This window comes from Stegodyphus dumicola, chromosome 9 (assembly GCF_044657685.1).
Source record: "Stegodyphus dumicola isolate Sdum_Otavi_A_Nest chromosome 9, ASM4465768v1".
Taxonomy (NCBI): Eukaryota; Metazoa; Arthropoda; class Arachnida; order Araneae; family Eresidae; genus Stegodyphus; species Stegodyphus dumicola.
Window position 1 is genome coordinate 60,763,752 of NC_140776.1, and position 19,661 is coordinate 60,783,412.

At 27.8% G+C, this 19,661-nt stretch overlaps 1 protein-coding gene across 6 annotated transcripts in view; it reads right to left on the bottom strand.

Annotated features, from left to right (window-relative positions):
* Positions 1-3,222: 3,222 nt before the first annotated feature.
* The window catches only part of LOC118196133 (major facilitator superfamily domain-containing protein 12-like), a 207,559-nt gene continuing 191,120 nt past the window's right edge, over positions 3,223-19,661 (bottom strand). For all 6 annotated transcript variants that reach the window (XM_035367535.2, XM_085823515.1, XM_035367533.2 and 3 more), the window contains 5 exons: positions 17,513-17,605; positions 17,223-17,402; positions 13,876-13,970; positions 11,440-11,570; positions 3,223-6,126 (listed from right to left, as the gene is read on the bottom strand). In XM_035367535.2, the coding sequence (XP_035223426.1) occupies positions 6,008-6,126; positions 11,440-11,570; positions 13,876-13,970; positions 17,223-17,402; positions 17,513-17,605 (618 nt within the window). In that variant the 3' untranslated portion in view covers positions 3,223-6,007. The remainder of the gene's footprint in view (positions 6,127-11,439; positions 11,571-13,875; positions 13,971-17,222; positions 17,403-17,512; positions 17,606-19,661) is intronic.

Below are 19,661 nucleotides of genomic sequence, written 5' to 3' on the forward strand. Positions count from 1 at the left end.
ATTACTTTAGAATCATAATCTAATAATCATCATTAAACTAGAAATATTTTTAATTTACAAAGATAAAATGTGACGAGTTGGGTATGCAACAATGCTGATGCCCACCAGTGTTTTCCAGAATATGAATACTGTAAGATTCTGCAAGTAAGATATTGTTACAAAATGTACAGGCGTGGTGGGATAGCTTCCCCACAAAGCAGTTTTAGGGTTGCCATAAAATGGCAAGGGGAAGGCAGGGTTGCCACATTTGGCGACAAAATTGGCGATATACCATGGACGGTTGGAGAACCTTCTGGAACGAATTCTTAACAGTTTAGCCCAGAATGTTCTCGAACACAAGCTGAAAGCTATATAAACCCTGCTGGTCTGCAGTCAGTTAGTGTGTGTGCCTTGTCTAGCGAGCTGATAGTCAGTCATTGAGCGAGTGTCTCGAAGTCTAGCACTGAGTTGATTGTTGAGTGCAACGACAGAGTATTTTAGTGCATCGTTCAGTTTTGTCTTAGACTGTGCTGAGTCGAAAGCTATACTCTTGTGTATCATCGAGTGCATCGTATGGAGAGTCTTGAGAGTACATGGAGTTTCGAGAACAACCAAGCAGAGTTGGGAGCTGCACTCGGGTGCTCTGCAGTGAAGCTGTCTGCACCGTTATTGCCTGACAGTGTGAAGGCTGCGTCGCTGAACGTGTCAGCGTGTTTATAACAGTTCAACGACTATAAAAGTGACTTTGGAGCTATCTGATTAATATTGGTAAATAAAGTGTGTTTTGATACTTCATCAAGTGTTGTCATTATTCACTCCAAATCTACGAACGTGAAGGAAGAAAATAACGTAACAACTGATGTCAGAAAGAAAAAAACGCAACAATATCTTTTCCAGAAAAAAATTATGTTGATCAATATTTTTAATGATAATCTGCATAAAAATGGCCTTCATTTAAATTTTTAATACCAGAAACCTTTCTTAAAGTTGGTATCTTATTTTTAGTTGTATACAAATGCAACCATTTCACTTTTCAGTTTATATGTACAGCCCCTGATTACGATATTGTTTTGAACAATATTGTAAAAGATTGAGGTCATTTTTTCACAACTGTCACATTTTTTCAATTTTTTTTATGGAGTATAAAACTTTTCTACATATAAATATGTGGATTGAAGAAACATACTAAAACTTAGATTTCCTAATCTGTATAATATGAAGTTTTTAAATTAAAAAATACTAAAACATGAATATATGCATAATTTGGAACATTTTGTAACTCAAAGTTTATGTCTACAATCAATATTTGTAAAAATAAAAGCCAGATAAGAATTTTGGTGGACATGGTATATCACTTCTTTGATACCAGTAAACATTGCTATTAAATCCACATCCTGACCCAAATGCAAGCTACTACTATAATCTTTGTATCACATAAAAAACATTTTATTTGTCTCCATTTCAGTCATTAAAGAATAAGGAAAGGACAAATACAGACCTCTTTTTCCTAAAGATTCCAGGACACTTACCAATAATCAATAGATATTTATATTGGATAGACTTAGTAAGTGATCTCAGATTCTGTACTTTCTTAGGGAATATTTAGTACATTTAATTGATAATAATATTTGGATATAAATCTATATAGTAAGCAAGTATTGACTTACTCTTGATTACTAGTATCTAATTAAATAATATAAATAAACACTATAACCAAATAAATTTATGTAATTTTTCACAATTTCAGTAAACCTTACACTTTAAAATCTATAGAAATGGAAGCAATAAAATAGTCCTTTAAGGATTTAATATGAAATAGATTGGATTATGATAAAGCAAACTTAGGCAATTAACCTAAATGGAGGTATTTTTAAGGAAAATAAATTTATATGTTAAATAGGAAGAAAGCATGAAAACTTTACGCAGATTTCATTTAGCCACTAGAAATAATTTCTAGGCAAACTACCAATGCTTCATAGTTTTGGCTAATATCTATGCATAAAGAATTAATAAAGTTTATTTGATACAAATGCAGGAATAAATAAGACAAAAATGTTCCCAAACTTTCCATTTTCAAGTAACATTTATTTTACTAACTAATATTTCAAGTGAATTTTAATAAATAAAATGTACCAGAATTTTTTCAGCTAAATTAACCACTAAAGATTTAATATTGCTTTGTTATTTTTGACCTCATTTTCCCAAAATTACACAAAATAAATGGATTTAAGACAACAGTATGGAGGTATCATGAAATAGGTGGCAGATATTATCACTGTCAATCTCTCATATTGGTTTGTGAAGATCTAACTATTTGCATGATAAATTGCCATGAAGTGGATTGGGATATAGCAAAGAACTTGAGAGCTATCTGCCTGAAGGAAATGATATCTTCATGAAGGAATTTTTAAATGGAAATTGGATTATAGTCATGTTTTACACGGGCAAAACCATGAAAAATATCCAGCCCATATGCCAGGATTTAAACAAGGTCAAACTATTACTGTTTAGCAATCTTTCCATTTGATTGCTAATGAATGTTAAAACTTGCCATTAGTAAATGGATCTTTTATTAAGAATTTATTAAATTTTTATTCTTTGAGAATTAGGAAATCTGAATAATAAACCAACTGTACATATAACGGAGTTGTAAATACTTAATTACTATAAGCTACAAGTTATATCACGTTCTTGTTATTTGTAACTTCTCTCTGTTGTAATAACATATTCCCTTTGTATTTTCAACGTGGTGTGGAAAATTCAAACACAGGCTCTTTGAAGTGACTAAAGAATAGAAACGAAATTAAGGGCTTCACCTCATAAATGCAAAACAGATGTAAAAAAGAGTACTAAATATTCTTTAAAAAAAAAAGAGGGGGGAGGAGGTTCTGGGATATTCAAATTCACCTTTTTTACAAAATACTAAAAGTAAGTTTCTCAAGGTCATCTATACTACAAGTACTGAAAGTATGTTTTCTTCTTTTACACATTTCTATATTTTGCTATTGCCTGCATCTACTTTTGCAATTTTTTTTTCCTCTTTCAGTACAGTTATCATATAAAAATTAAATAATATTTCAATTTATAGCTTTCTGAGATAAAAACAAAATTATTTCCAAATAAAATTCTTTTTACCTAGGATACCATAATTTATTTGACAAAGAAGTCAACAGCATATCAAGCAACCAACCTTATTTAAAGATTAATGAAAAAAATTTAAATTTTGATTTTATTATCTAAACATCAAAGAATGAAACAAAGTTTATTTTCACAAACACTATAAAAATAAAAATTCACCATGTATAAAATTACATCTTTTTGATAATATGATTGCAATGTAATTTGCATTAAAAAACAAATACTGTAAAATAAAATTTGACCTTTCTAATACAAAATTTAAAACATCTTATAAAACAGATGCTATACTAATGACAACATTAAATTTACAATCTTCTGGTTTATCATATAAAAAAATTACAATTATATTTAAAATATATTCCAACTTTACACACTAAAATATCTATCAACATGTACTCTGAAAGCAATTTAAAATAATTGTTTATTCTGCAAGTATCTTACCCTACCTCAAATATAAGTTATTTGATTTTACTATACAACCAATTTATTACACATAGTTAACCTATATATCATAGATGCCAACACTGAAATATGAAACACCGTATGGTTTTTGTGCCAAAACTCTGAAATTTCCAGGAGATTTGTGCTGTATAATGGCTCCATTTCAAAAGAACCCCAGACTAAAATTTGCTTTTATAATGCATGGCTTGAGTTATTCAACTACTTATAATATGTTTCTGGTACAAAATACATTAATATTTAATTATTCTGAATTTTACCTTTTCCTGTATAATTTCATTTAGTACTTTTCTTATAAAGTTCTAAAAATATCCACTATAAATTTCGACAATTCAGATAAAATGAAATTTGATGACAAAAATTACGCTGAAATTCAGTAGGGGTGGGAAAATGAAAATTGGACACTTTAAATTTCATCATTTCAACATATTTCCTTTATTGCTGTAAAAAAGGTTTTCTCAGTAAAGTCTAAAAATTAGAAATAGAGAAACTGTTGATCTACTGGAAAATCAAGAGATGCATAAAAAAAAAAAAAAATATTAGGGAAAGTTGGTAGCTATGATAAATATATCTAATCATAATTTTTAATTTATCAAACTACTCGATTTTTTTTCACGAGCTTCTAAGATCACTTTGATGAGTTTACATAATATTAAAATTTTGTTTCACTTCAAGCATTCCAAAAGATACTTCCCAATTCTTAGGATACACATATATAGAGAACTTAAGCACATTCAAATGGTAAATATTTAGAGATACAAGCATATATTAGAGATACAAGCATGGAATAAAAAATATCTAATAATTAAATGATTAAACTAATATGAACTGGATATAATACAAGCTGTTGAGGAGTAAACAATAAAGAACTAGAGTGGCAGAGTATTCAGCTCATTTATACATTTTTCATTATATCATAAAGAAATAAAAATAATAAACATGAAAATCTGACTTAGAACTTGTATAAGCATACAATAAACTTATATAAAGGAATGTCTATATCCAGTTTGAATAACTTTTATACTAAATCTATGAAACTTAATTTCAGTGGGGAAGAACAGATAAATATATCATTCATTTTGTAACAAGAAAGTAATCTCAGGAACAAATGATGAAATAAACAAACATAGTCAGATGACGTAGTATTTGAAATACAAAACTCCTTTAGAATTAAAGAATAAAAATAACTTATAATGCACCTTTAGTAAATAAATAAATATGGAGATCTTCCAAAATATGAAATTCACAATGAAAATGACTTGGTTATCACATATGCATGAATATGATATAAAAAACTGTTGCACAAATAATACATACATACAAAACACATACATACAATAATACTTGTGATATTCTTACATTGCCCTTTTGCAAAGACTATATATATATATGCATTTTTTTTTTTGCACGGAAGATAATATGTAAGAAAAAATAATCTAAAAAAAAAAAAAAAAAAAAAAAAAAAAAAAAAAAAAAAAACGTTAAAGTTACTCAAATTACTGGTTTGAAGATAATTATAAAAGGTCAAATATTTATTTCAAAATAAGTAAAAGATTCAGTAACATTCTGTACATTCAGTAATAATTTATTCAAAAATAAATAATTACTTTGTATAAGTCTTGTCTTCAATTCAAAATGATTTAAATTTTCTAAAACAACATATAAATTTTATGTATAATATTTCAACAAAAAGAAAAGTCACTAGATAAAAGTTATCAGTAATTTTACTTTAGTTTCCTTTTGAATTAATCTATCTATTTATATATAGCTCTCTTTCTATAAATATATTAGTACCATTACTTTATTCACAATTTTATTATTTAAGGACATTTGTATTTTTTAATTCTGTTTACATTAATTCTTGATTCATACTAAATTTATACTACCTAACAAAAAGGTCATCTTTTGAAATAATAAAAAATAAAAAAATAACTTTGATTTTAACCATTTTTAGGAAGAGAAAAATCAACAAATTTTAATTAGAAATGGCATAAATAATATGGCAACTCTGAATCTCAATTTTAAATTAACTTTTTTAATAAATACTTAAAATTCAAATCTACTTTGTACAAAAACAATTTTTAATTTTTTTAAAATATAAACAGACACAAGGCATAATTTTTGCATGTTTTATGAAGGACAAACAACTAATATAAAATACAGTTCATTATATGAATATGACAAAATTCCAAATAAAGAAATTAAATTCCTAAATTTAAATGGACTAAGGAACTCATAATTATGGTTCTCTTACTCAGTAGCACCTTTTTCCATTAAAAAGTCAAGCAAAATGAATTTATAAAAGCCAGCTTGCTAAAAAAAATATCTTTATTTGCTTTGTAATGCCATTATCACTATATGTATTGCACACAGCAGGTATAAGTTTGTGATGCATATACTCTTGTAGTTTTTGATTTGGGAGATCGAGAAATCACACCCCTGGAGTATCTGAATCTTGCTCTCCTAATAATGGTTTCTTTTCAGAAGATTTAGAAATGCTCCCATTGTGTGTTCGATGGTTTCGGACAATGGAATTTTGGTGCAACTGATCTAAAATTAGAAGAAAAAAAAATTAAATTACTTGTTTAATAGATAATTAAACAATAAAAAGTTAAAAAAGGCTACTGCTTCACAAACCATAGTTATGGTTTAAAACCCTTAATAGGGTATTTAACCATGACAAGTAGAAGCAATTATACATAATATGAAAATTTTAAAACAATTTCAAATAAATAGTATCAACAATAAGTTTCAGAGTAAGAACTCATATTTCATTACTTCTCATTGCAAAATAAATATTAAAAAACAATACAATACTTTTATATTAACAGGATACTACTTAACATAAAATGTAAAATGTTGGCACTAAGATGACAGCAATGCTAACAATACGTAAAGCTTCATGAAAAGAATAACTAATTTATTAAAAGCAGAATAAATATAAAAAATGAAGACAAATACAAAATAAATTTTGCTAGATTATTTTCAGATTACACAGGAAAAATAAAATTGCTGATTTCATTTAATAATGTCAAAAATACTTGTCTCTTTTCATACAGTTGCCGCCCCGATTTCAGTGAGGAAGAAATCTTGATGGTGGCAGTCAGCGCTGCACTGACGCCCTATTTTGTGCATAGAATCCAGTACAAAGATCAATAACACTGTGATTAACTTGCAACTTCCTATTTATCTCCTTAAGCAACCAAAAATCTAAGAGAAATAATTCCTGACTTGATGTTATTCTTCCTACTTATTTGTAATGTCATTGCACAGCTATTTATGATTGAATATAAACAGGCTACCACATTTTTGTGCTTTGGAACACATTTGGCAAATGGCAGTACTTTGTTAATGGAAAAGAACCAGTAATACTCACATTGAGATACACATTGAACATCAGATTATATTAAATGCTGCTGAAATGGTAACATTTAGATTTTCCCTATATTACAGCTTCTCAGAGACATACATATTACTTGTAATTATATCAAAGAAAATTACTCTTTAAGCTGATTGTAAAATTATATATTATTGTTCATACTATAATTTTCTGAAAGGTCTAACCAACTAACAATCAGTGACGATTCAAAGATTCTGTCTAAAAAATGATGAAGTAAGCTCTGAATTTTAATTTTAAGTAATGATGAAATTAACCTTTTATTACTTTCTGAATGACTATCTTGCCATGAATTAGCAAAATCCGAAAATTAATAGCAAGTAAAGGCAACTAGCAGCATAAATTACAAACACGTTAATTAATATTCCCAGGAATCCCCATGTTTTTAAGAAAATGATAATAAAAGCAAATGCAACATACAGAATACTAACTTTATATTCCAATTTACAATCAATTAATTAAAGCAAGCAACATATTTTCTGAGATCACCATATTCCCAAATTATGAGGATGCTTGTTTTCCCCATTTAAGAATTTTCAAACAAGAAATAAATATTATTAGACAATATTATGAAGCCTTAATAATTTAAAACAATAAAAATTAAAGCCAATACATAATCTTTAAATTAATATGTTTAATTTTTTTTTTCAATAATAACAGTTTAAGAAGGATAAGGAAATAGAGATTGTACTTGTCACCAATTATACAACAGCAACAAAAATAAATAAATATATAAATAAAAGAGCTTACTAAACTCAATAGCATTCTATACTAACCTTGCACAATAAAGTGCATTTTTTTCTTATATCAGAAGATAATTCTATTTAGGCACCAGTAAAATTCTGCTTCAGACCTGAATATGCAAAGAAGTGACCATTTTTTTTCCCCTTCATATTCCGTGCATTTAATTTTTACATTAATAGCTATTTCACTGTTAACTGATTTTTCAGAAAATTTTTTTTATATAATTTTTGTATAATTTGTATAATTTAAAGATTGAAAAGGGCCAATATAACATTTTCTCCCAAATTTGATGTTCCTTCATTCAAATTTGATGATGAACTGACTCTGCAACACTGAAACATTTTAAGTAATGTCTATCTTCATTGGAGGAGTGCACCTGGCATAAAGAACCTTCTTTGGACCTTAGAAGATTAGGAAAAAAAAAAAAATTGCAAAAAAGTCCAGTTGTAAAAGTACATATTGCATGCATCATGCACTTTTACAAAAGGAGTATTTTCTGACAGTAGAGCTCTGAGAAAATAGTTCTAGTACTACACTGAGAGAAAAGTTGAACACTTTAATACTACCTTTATGGAGCTTATTGTCACAAATATCTGTTGATTAGTATGCCTCACTCATTTAATCAAAACTGCCAGAAGAGATTTTGTAATGAGAGCTCATCAACAGGAAGCTTTAATGGCTTTTAAATCAAAGGAGATTAAAGCAAAATACGATAATATAATATCAAACTGGGAATCTATCTTGCCATGAGAATAAATAGAAAAGATAATAATTTTAAAACTACTAATTTTCTCAAGAAGCTTATTTTCATGATTATTTTCAAGAATAAAGATTGTTCTTGTATATCCAAACTCCTCTGACAGCAAGTTCTTTCTACATACTTTCCTTAAATGTTAGGTTCACTGCAGTAGGCTTATTGCTAACTCTTTTTTAATTACTTGCAACTGCACATTTCATAAAAATCTTTCATAAAAATACAATTACAGAGACAACACTCGTGCTATCTCACCATTCTGCATCACAAAGAGTGATAAATGTGAATAATGAAGTGCTATCATATTATTAACATGGGAAGCAATATACCACAAATTTATTATAATCAGCAGTTTAATTAATTTTTCATTTTTACAAGTAATACTTAAAAACATTCATTCTTAAACTGATAATTTTAATACTTTTAAACTAATAAAATAATTATGGGAGAAGTCAAACAATGAGAATCTGCAACACTAGTTTTGATGAGTTAACTACAGAACCATCTTCCTCAGCTGCCTAAGTCCAAATGAACAAGATAAGATATAGTGATAAGGTAAGAATGGCTGGATTGAAGTTAAGCTACTGGCACCATCTATTGATGAAACAAAAAAATGAAAACATAATTTCCTTAAGGGCTGAAAGTAAAGATGGATTGGAATTAGGGTCGTTAACTAGAACAGGCAGATTTTTTCGAATGTGAAACATCTTTTAGAAAATCTAATTCACTAATGGAAGATGTTTTTAGAATAATTTTGGCTGCAGAAAAATGGATGTGTGATTTTTGGACCAACAATGCTGGGCAACAGAGGACTTCTGAGTTTCCTTTTTCCTAACATATGCCTCATGTTCTTTTATGCAAAATTTTAAGGCTTTCCTAGTTTGCCCAAAGTAAATTAAACCACACTGGCAAGATATCCTGTAAATACCCCAAGAATTCATATCTGGAAAGTGGTCGTCCTTAAGTATGGAATGGAATAGGAAATTTTATTGTTAGGAGAAAAAATTACTCAAAAGTTAAATTTCTGTAAAATATGTGCAATTGTACAGCTAATCGATGGAAAAAAAAAAGAATGACAACAGAATTCTTATAATCTTCTAAAATGAGAGTGTGTCTTTTGATGGGTTGAGAAGAGCATTTTTTTAACTGCTTGGTTAATAATGTTGGGTGAAAAGCCCCTGTCAATAGCAACTGCTTTTAAATAATTTAGTTCTAAATCAATCAATTTGGAGGGGCAAACTTGATGTGCACAGAAAACAAAGGAATAAAATGATGCTAACTTCTGTTTAGATGGATGACATGATCTGAAGTATGGTAGAAGGCAAACCAAACTTCAGTACTATTATCTAAATAATAGTACTGAAGTTGGATATGTTACGTGTGACCAAAATGTTGAGGACTACAATAGAAATGGATGTCTCAAATTCAAAAGTAACTGGATGGCAGAAACAATGGAATTCATAATTAAAAGAACTTTATTTAAATAATCTTTATTACTCTCAAACAGGGTAAAAGTATTGTCTATGTAGCAGAACCATACCAGGAAGTTTAAAGTTTCAAATAATTTTGATTCATAATAATGCATGTAGACATCAGCAAGGATGAGACTAAGAGGGCTTCCCATGGCTAAGCCCTCAGTTTGCTTGTAATACTTATTTTAGAGGAATATATATATATATATATATATATTGTTATTTCAACCTAAATTAAGAAAATAATACTAATCAAGTTAAATATATAAATACCATTCATTTGCAAAATATGCCTGGTTTATTAAAAAACACACAGAGAGCCTTTTTTTTTAATATATATATTCAAAATCATTTGACCACTTTTAACTTCTAAAGTAAGAAATGAATTTCTTTTAAATTTCTCTTTCTTAAATCAATAACTGAATGTGAAGGAATCATGCAAAACAGATATATTATAGATAGGTCTCTAAATTGTAATTTAATTATATGCAAGTATTTCAGGAAATGATAATCTAGAAATAACACACATAATTTCTGTGAAAAACACCATATGGATAGCAAGTAATAATGAGGAAAAAAGGAAATAAATAAAATTTCTGATCATTTTGTGATGTGACTTGAGACAGATGTTTAAGCTTAAAACTTCCTGTAGTTTTAAATTATGATCATCTAGAAAACAAATAGCTGTTCAAAATAAAACAGAAAACTAATATAAAACATACATATAACAGAATTTAGTTTTGAAAAAAGACTCAATACCTTTCAAATAACTGAGGGAGAAATAAATAACAGAAGGACTTATGGTTAAAGTTTTTAAACACCTTTAGTAAAAATACATGAAATTAAAATTTTTATACTGGCCTTCTAAGGAAAATACCACTGAGAAGTATATTTTCACAGTTCAGTTAACTCCTCATTAAAACATCTTCATACAACCAACATTGCTTATGATGTGATCAATTACAGTTTCTTTTGGGGGATAGTAGAAGTATATTGTTACAGATAGGATACTCATCTTAACTTTTTAAATACAGATTCCTAAGATAAGATATTGTGGTTGCAAACTGGAAGGTATGCAAGTGTAATTTGATAAGCTTTTAAAGATCCCATTACAAATGAAATTAATTATTTGCTGATTAAAGTGACCTTTTGGATAAAATGAATAATAAAATAATAATGATTACTCAAAATTTTGTACAAAAATTCAAGTTTTTGTAACATGAAACTATTACACAGACTTGAATATAAAATAATTTAATGGTTATCCCATTACATTATACTATAATAAACATACAGAGTACCTATAATAACATTCACATTTTATCTTTCAGAACTACATTCAGAGAAATAAGGTATAATTTTTAGAAAGGAAAATATTAATAATGTACATTATTAATTAAATGAAAAACACAGCATAATAAATAATTTAAAGTGAAGAAGACACGTGTTTTATATTCAGCATGCCATGTACCACAAACAAAATTTACAAAACTTACCTTCATTTCTTCTTTCTCCAATTGACTGAGTGAGTAAAAATGATAGTGCTACTAGACCGAGTAATACAGCTCCTCCACATGCATACACCAAAACATACTTGTAATAGAATTTACATTCAATGCAACAAGTTCTATAAATAAATAAATATATAACTTACAGTTAAATTATACAACCATTAAAAAATGTACAGTGCAATGAAATAGCACAGCTAACAAAATTGTTACTGTCAATAAAAACAATGAAAAGTATATTACTAAATTCTATTCTGTGAACTGAGACACATTTTTAAATTAAGGTAACACAGTTCTCAGACAGGGATAATCAGATTTAAAATTTTGGAACAGGAAAATTAATTTATAAAAGCGTCAAGTTCATGCTGCTCAGTGGTATTACAAGGTTGATAGAAAACAAAGGATATGCATGTTCTTATTATGATTATCTACAGCATTATTAAATTACTGAATACTTAAAAAATTACATTGGAATAAATATCATTTGGAGAAGATGGAAAGTATTAACCAGATTTTTCTAATAATAATTGTTATATCTGTTTTTATCAATAAATTTAATACACTGAGCATTTTTGATTTTTATAGTAGCAAGTACTCTTTAATGATTTAAATAAGAAGAGCTATATTTTTATTTTAATCATTAGAAATTTAGTTTATACGTGAAAACTAACTTAAGCAATTTGTTTTCCTTTTTGGGTTATTTTATAAATGGTAATGTAACTTTTATCGGATAAACCTCCCTTATTTATACATTACAACAATACTCTGTGCACAAGTTAATAATACAAAAACCAATGGAAATTATTAAATTTAAGACAAAAGAGATAAAATTTAATTTTCCTGTACGTATACAAAGAAAAGTGACAGCATAAGTAGAAAGTAATGCAGAAGTTATTATTTGGATGAGAGTTCTCCATTGTTAAAAATATTAGGTAAATGTCTTATTAGGACACCTTTTAGGTCACTTAGTATCATTCGATCCAGCTTGACACTACTATGCCTACCATGAACTCAAAATTTTAGCTATGTGATTTATTGTTGCCTATGTTTAAAATGTTTTTTAAATAAGACATAGAATGGTCAGTGTCGCAGGATGCTATAATAATGATGTTATCTTCATATGAAAGTTTCCGCTTTATACTATTCTACACAAATTTTGAAGATTAAAATTACTAGGGTCATCTTCCATTCCTTTTGTTTCTTCTGAAGCTATTTCATCCACAACGGCTGTTTTTGATGGATATATACACACGTTTTGGGGGTTAAGCTCAGATTTATGGTCCTATAGTAAATTCTCCACATTTCAGTGTTAATTTCTAAAACATGTGTTTCACTAGACACATATTATCATAGACAACAACAAAATCTTGCATGCCATAGTAAATGTCTCAACACAGACCAAATTCATGGATCTGTAAGTTACTTGCTACCCAGTTTTATTAACATATTGCATGTGGGAAACACACTTTTACATTTTTTGCAGTCTGTCTCTAGAGTGCAAGTCACATACAAGTATGTGTTTAGTAGACTTGTGATGTAAAGCAGATATAATTTACATACAATAAGCATTGTAAATGCGTATGGTGTTTGTGCAATGATTTAGTGCAATTTTACTGAATGATTAAACTCTCATGAAATTCATGAAAAAACACAAACCATACACGTAAGTCCATGGTGTAAAATACATGCATATGCATTGTTAATGAGAGTTAAGCAATGGGAAATACTAATGTTTTGAGATGTCCCTGAATGTTAACTTTCTGTCATACATTACTCCCAAACAGCCTGAAAATAACTTTTTGCCAAATTTGGCATTCATAAGTCAGGACACTGTTCATCCTCCAAAACGTTTTTTGTTCAGAGAATTTTTTGTGATGAGAGGTGTTCATAATCTGAGAGCTACTGAATAATTATACTGTAAAATGTTTCTAAACTACAAAAAATTAGAAGTTTTATAGTAAAATTTTATTCCTTTTAAATACTAAAAGCAAAAGATCTTAACAAAATACAGCATTTAATCAATTTTAAAAACAAAAATTTTAAAATAAATCTGATTTGAAAAGACAAAAAATTTAACTTTCACATTTTGTTCATATAGTCATCAGTTTTTTTTTTTTCAAATTTTCCTCATTATGGATATTTACAACAAAGAAATATTGATATTTTCATTAAACATTTTAATTGCGTTTACCATATAATAGAAAAGCAACCCCCCTCCACCAAACCAAATTCAGTCTGTCATTTTATTTGAAACTATTCCTTTACTTTTCTAACAACCTCTAATACCACTCTGCAAGAACTTATATGAGACTAAGAGATTATAACAATAAACAATTTAAATGAAAACTATCATAAGCATTTTATAGATATACACGGAAAATTTAACATTAAATTATACCACAACTAGGGCTTTTAATTACTTACAAGCATGGATGAATATCCTGAATTATTACAACTGCGATACCATTTGATAGCTTATCAACAAAACTCATAGACCCAAACACAAAAGCACAACTAGTCTGAAAGTAAACAGAAAGGGAATTAAATCAATAAATATGTTATAAAAGAACATGGGATGAATGACACTTTACAAGACATACATTATCCTAAGTGCAAAATGTAAACAAATTCTTATGTAGACTTATTGAACTACAATTACATGTAAAATTTGTCAGGGAGAAATGAAAAAATTCTAAATCTGTGTATTAAAAGTACCTAATCATAGCAAATTTACATTTAACAAATTATTATCCTAGACATATTTAATTATAACTCCATTATAACTGCATCTGTGTAAATAGCTAGAGATGTGCCTAGATATTTTTTTGCCAAGGCAATGAAGTAAATGCATACCCTTACATGCAATGGAATTAACTGTATTTTTTGTTCATCTATATTTGATAAAAGTAAATACACAAAATCATATTATAACTCTCATCATATTTTTAATAACAACTTTACATATTTGGAAAATTAATATATATAATAGTTTAAAATTTTTAAATGAAAACATTAAAAATGTAAATAGTACTACAGTTAATATAAAAAGTGTTATATTAATAATCAAGCACTTTTTGTAATTAAATTTTTCTTGCTTTTAATAAAATAAAATCGATAACAATTACTTTTAAAATCTACTTCATTATTTAACTGATCTACATAATGATATCTGAATGTTTTTTTTTTTTGGGGGGGGGGGAGGGAGAGGCCAAGAGAAAATTTTGCACAGTTTCTTTTTTAAAATTTTCTGAAGCTTTTTCTCGCCTACTTTTGCCCATTTTTTCCCCCTTTCTTTCTTTCTTTTTTTTTCTTTTCTTTTCTTTTTTTTTTTTTTTTAAATTTTACTTTTCACTGAAGCTTTTTTCACCATAAATTCGTAATTGGCAATGTTAAAAATATTCTTCACACAAATTCCAAATTCAGATACGATTGAACTAAAATGCATTCCTGAATTATCTTTAAAATACTTGATTTTGCTTTAGAATTCTTGAAATAGCATGGTTATCAAACAAATATTTAAATGCTAAGTTTCTCATTATCAAAATACTCATATCAAACAATATTAATTTTTATGAGTTAGAAATTGGAAATCAGAAGTTATCTAGTTTATTTTTATATGTCTATTTTAGTTGAGAAATTAAAATATATCTAATTTCTTTCCTTTCTACTATGAAATATATTTTTCTGACAAAACTACCTTTTTTATCATTTGATTATTGACAATTTCATATACTAACATTTTGTTTTCATTCCTTTTCATATTCTGTTCATATATTTAAAACTGAATTTTCCCATTTTACAACAATATTTTCTTTCATTTGTCGGCAAAGACACAGATATTCCTCCTATATTTTTTGTATTTAATTAAACATGCAAAACATACAAGGACTATTTGTGGAAATAGTGGGATACTTTTGTGGAGAACTTTCTAATGGAAACTGGCTTGTGTTTGGACGGAAACACATGGGAAAAACCACAAAATCTTTTATGTAGCCAACTTATTCATCAGGATTTTATATTAGATAAGCCCTTTTTTTTAAGTGCAGAACTTTTATGCACAAGTATTGAAGAATATAGTGCCCTTTTTATTGCTTTAAATGTGTTACCTCAATATGGTGCTTCTCAATACATTTCAAAACTAAAAGTTAATTATCATAATTTATTTTTTAAATGCATTTCTAAAATTTTGTAGTTAATTTGGCACCTCTCTTAGCCATTTACCCGAGGCAAGTACCTCACTTGCCTTCCCCTTGTTTTACTCTGTGAATAGCTATTCAACAAATTTTAATAATATTAATTTAACATTTTCAGGACTGGAAACACAGGTTTAAGTTTCCTGTAAACCAGTCTGGTTTTGAAAGTATCAACAGTGAATAAAGTAACAATGAATTACATTCAAAAATTTTAATCCACAAGAATAATCGCAAAAATAAAGCATGAAAAACTTATTTTTTTTTCCATATTCAATCAGTTCTGCTTTTTTTTTTTTTAAAAAAAAATTACGATATCTGAAATCCCATAAATTAGATTTTAACGGATGAATGACTTGTTCAAGCGAACTAATATGCAGATGTGAAATAATTTCTGGTTGGAAAGCAAAAAATATGCATAATTACACCCTATTTAATGCTGAAAAAAAGCAACCACCTTCAAAAAGAAAAGAACAAAACAAAAATTCCATTGAATTTTTTTATATTTTCTAACTAGGAAAAAAAAAAAAAAAAAAAACTTGGGAGAGATCTTACAGAAGAGATAACCGAATAACTATTACTAATTTATTTGACCACAGCATATTACACAGTTATCTTCTTTTGAAAAGAATATAATGAATTTTTTAAGGAAATTATATTTATTTTGCATATCACAGGCTGCACCTTCACACAACAGTCACACCACTTAAATCACTAAAAATGATTGCATAGATTCTAGCCTGCTACCAGTTTATAACCAAAAAGAAATGACAATGCTGTTATTTGTTGGAACAATATATATATATACAGTACAAAGTCCGCGATCTGGACATCCAATATCCGGAATGATCTAAAATCCGAACCTCAAAGGTCACTACCAACTTTTTAAAAATTTTATTATATTTTTTTGGTGTGCGTACACAAGCATATTTGATATCTGGAAAAACAGCACATGGAAAAAGTAGCATGTTCCTTAAAATTGATAAAAACACAATATTGTTTTAAATTGCATTTTAAAATTGTTTTGAAGCAAATGTTATTATGATAAATATTCAATAAATTTATATCAATACATTATTGAAGAAATAAAACATGAAGGATTAAAAGATAAATAGTAGTAAAAGAAAAAAAAAAAAAACTAATATTTGTTCAAATTATATATCAGCCATATCTCAAATATATAGATACAAGCTTACTAACAAATTTATAAGCATATAAAAAATGAAAACTAAGTTGAGCTTTCATGCATAATAAAATGTATTTCACTTTATATCAGGCATTATAAAATCAATTTCGCTTTATGTCAGACAATGTAACTGATAATTTTTAATGAAAACTACAGCATATTTTTATTTTAAGATAATAAAATTTGCTTTTTATTTCATCCTGTTCAATATTTTATAATCACACACATTACCTATCACAAGCTAATAGACATCATAAAAAACTAATAATTAATTTATTACCAAAAGACTGCACACTCTTATACATTAAAAGTACCAAAAATAAAGTCAAACCCTTCTATTAAAAATTGATTTCCATGCTTTAAAACTATTACAAAGATTAACAATATATACATACTGTACTGTTTGCAATAAGATCCGATGTTATGGCAAGTGATATAATCAAAAGAGTTGATCCTGCTATGCCAATGAGAACAGCAACAGCATATAATTCATATTCACAATATGTAGATCCTTTACCATAATATATCCAGGTAGATGCAGATAATGCTAGTAAACAGCCTAAAAAGTATGTTATCTGAGAGAGAGGAAAAAAATCTCATAAAAATGTTATAAGGTTTTCTATCTATAAACACAGTACAATATAATAAAATGCCATACTTTTTAAAACAGAAACATTAAACCCACCTTATTTCCTAGAACACTATTTAGGAACTTCATGAAAAATGAAGACAGAAAACCACTCACATATATAACTAATGGAATGATAGCAATTTTGGCCTAAAAAAATATTACACTATTTACAATATTATAAAAAGAAAATAATCAACAAAAATATCATAACAACAACATAATTAAATTTGATTAATTTAGCTCATTTACTAAGGCGTGCAAGTTTTGAAGTTTGAAATTTGAGATGCTATACACATATTTTTTTTTTTTTTTTTTTGCAAATAACTTATTTTATTACTAATGTTACTCTAGAGGAGGTGGTATGTAGGACAATATATATATACATAAATCAAAATAAATAATGTTTGTTTAATTTTTTAATAATGATATAATAATATTTTTTTAATAAGAATGAATCAAAACGTAGTATTCATTTTTAACAAAATAATAAATTTGTAAATCTTCTAAATTATTTACATGAAGTACCCTTATATTTCTCTGAAGCATGAATATTTCTTTTATTTTAGAACACCTTTTTCCTTTTTGATCTTAAAACAAGCAATTTTCATAAAAATTTATTTTGGAGACTTGCTTACCCTTCAAAGTGTCCACCTTAATCTTTGTCTTATCACTAGTCCAAAAAGTGTTCATAGCTAAATACTCGCTCAGATGCAGCATTAGTGCCAGGAAGACAAAAGAAAATCTCTGGCAATTTTAAAACATTTGAACAAGGAATCTGTTTCTTATTAAAATATGCAGTTATTTTCACCCACCTCTGAACTAGGCATATCTTATTTTTTTTATCATTCTAATATTTTTTCTTCCATGATATATTGAGGTAAATATATTCCTCACATATATTTCCAATAATTTATTATTTGGTATCATTTTATTAATTAACAAAAAGGCTGTTTCACCTTGACTTCAAAAAGAGACTTACTTCATTTAATATGATCCAGCGTTTAAAATTTCCATGAATGGATGTTGCCATTTACATTTCCTGAAATACACTTTTTTTATCCATTTCTCCAAATAAGTAATAGTAGTCTGATAAAATGAAATAGTAGCTTCTTGAAATTTAATAACTTTGTATTGTGATCTCCATTCTCTTCAAGTTTTTCCAGAGTTTTTTAAAATTTATTGGAATAAAGTTACGGAAGAGTTAATGTAGTACCTTATGCAACACTGAAGTTTTTAGAAAATCTGCTGAAGTAATGACATCAAATATGGGCATAGCCTGATTTTCAATTGTGATAATTTTATGAAATATTGTAGTCTGAGTGTTAATAAAATGTAGCCAAGCTTCTGCCACTGGATTTTCAAAGAATTTTGAAATAAGCCTGGGACACTTTTCTTGAGATTGAAAATAAGCCTTCAGTGGTTAAAATATTTGGAACTACCCTGTTGCTGCCTTTAACTGTAATTGCGCCAAACTTGACGATCTTACAATTCAAACTGCGTGCCGCCAACTAGGCGGGAAAATTGTTAGTTCGTTCGTCAGCAGACACCAAGTTGCATCCGTGTCAATTGTCAAGAATTTCGGTTCTAAGTAATGTATCACTTATATTATTGTTGAGTTTTTAATAAAACTACTAAAAGACATTATCGCTTCATACAGTCCACATTTCGATACAAACATTTTTTGGCAAGTCGAGCCAGAACTTGGAACTGGCTCGTGAAGATTTTGTGTAGAACTTTAGTTTCGTTTAGAATTCCCTGTCTCATTGGATATGGATGAACGTTCGTTTTCTTGAGAATTCTTTGTGTCTGGATATCGTTATATAGTGATCAGCTCGTCGTTACCCTGAGAAAAATGGGTAAGTGAAATTTGATTCTACTGTTTTCAGTTAAGAACTGTATAATTTAAGCATTCGAATCATTGCATTTGTTTAATTTATACATTGCTTTAAATTTCGAACTGTCTGAAAAATTGTTTTATTTGACTATTCAAGATGGAAATAGAAAAAATAAAGAAAAAAAGGGCTTCTTTGCGAACTATTACTACGAAGGTATTAGATAAACTCCAAATCGAAACTGAAAATTCAAATCCAAACAGTGAGGTTATTGAAGAACTACTTGCTCAGTTAATAGCTAAAGAGCAAGCCTTATATTTAGTAAACAGCGAAATAGAAAAAGTTATTGCGATTGATGATTTAGAAGATGA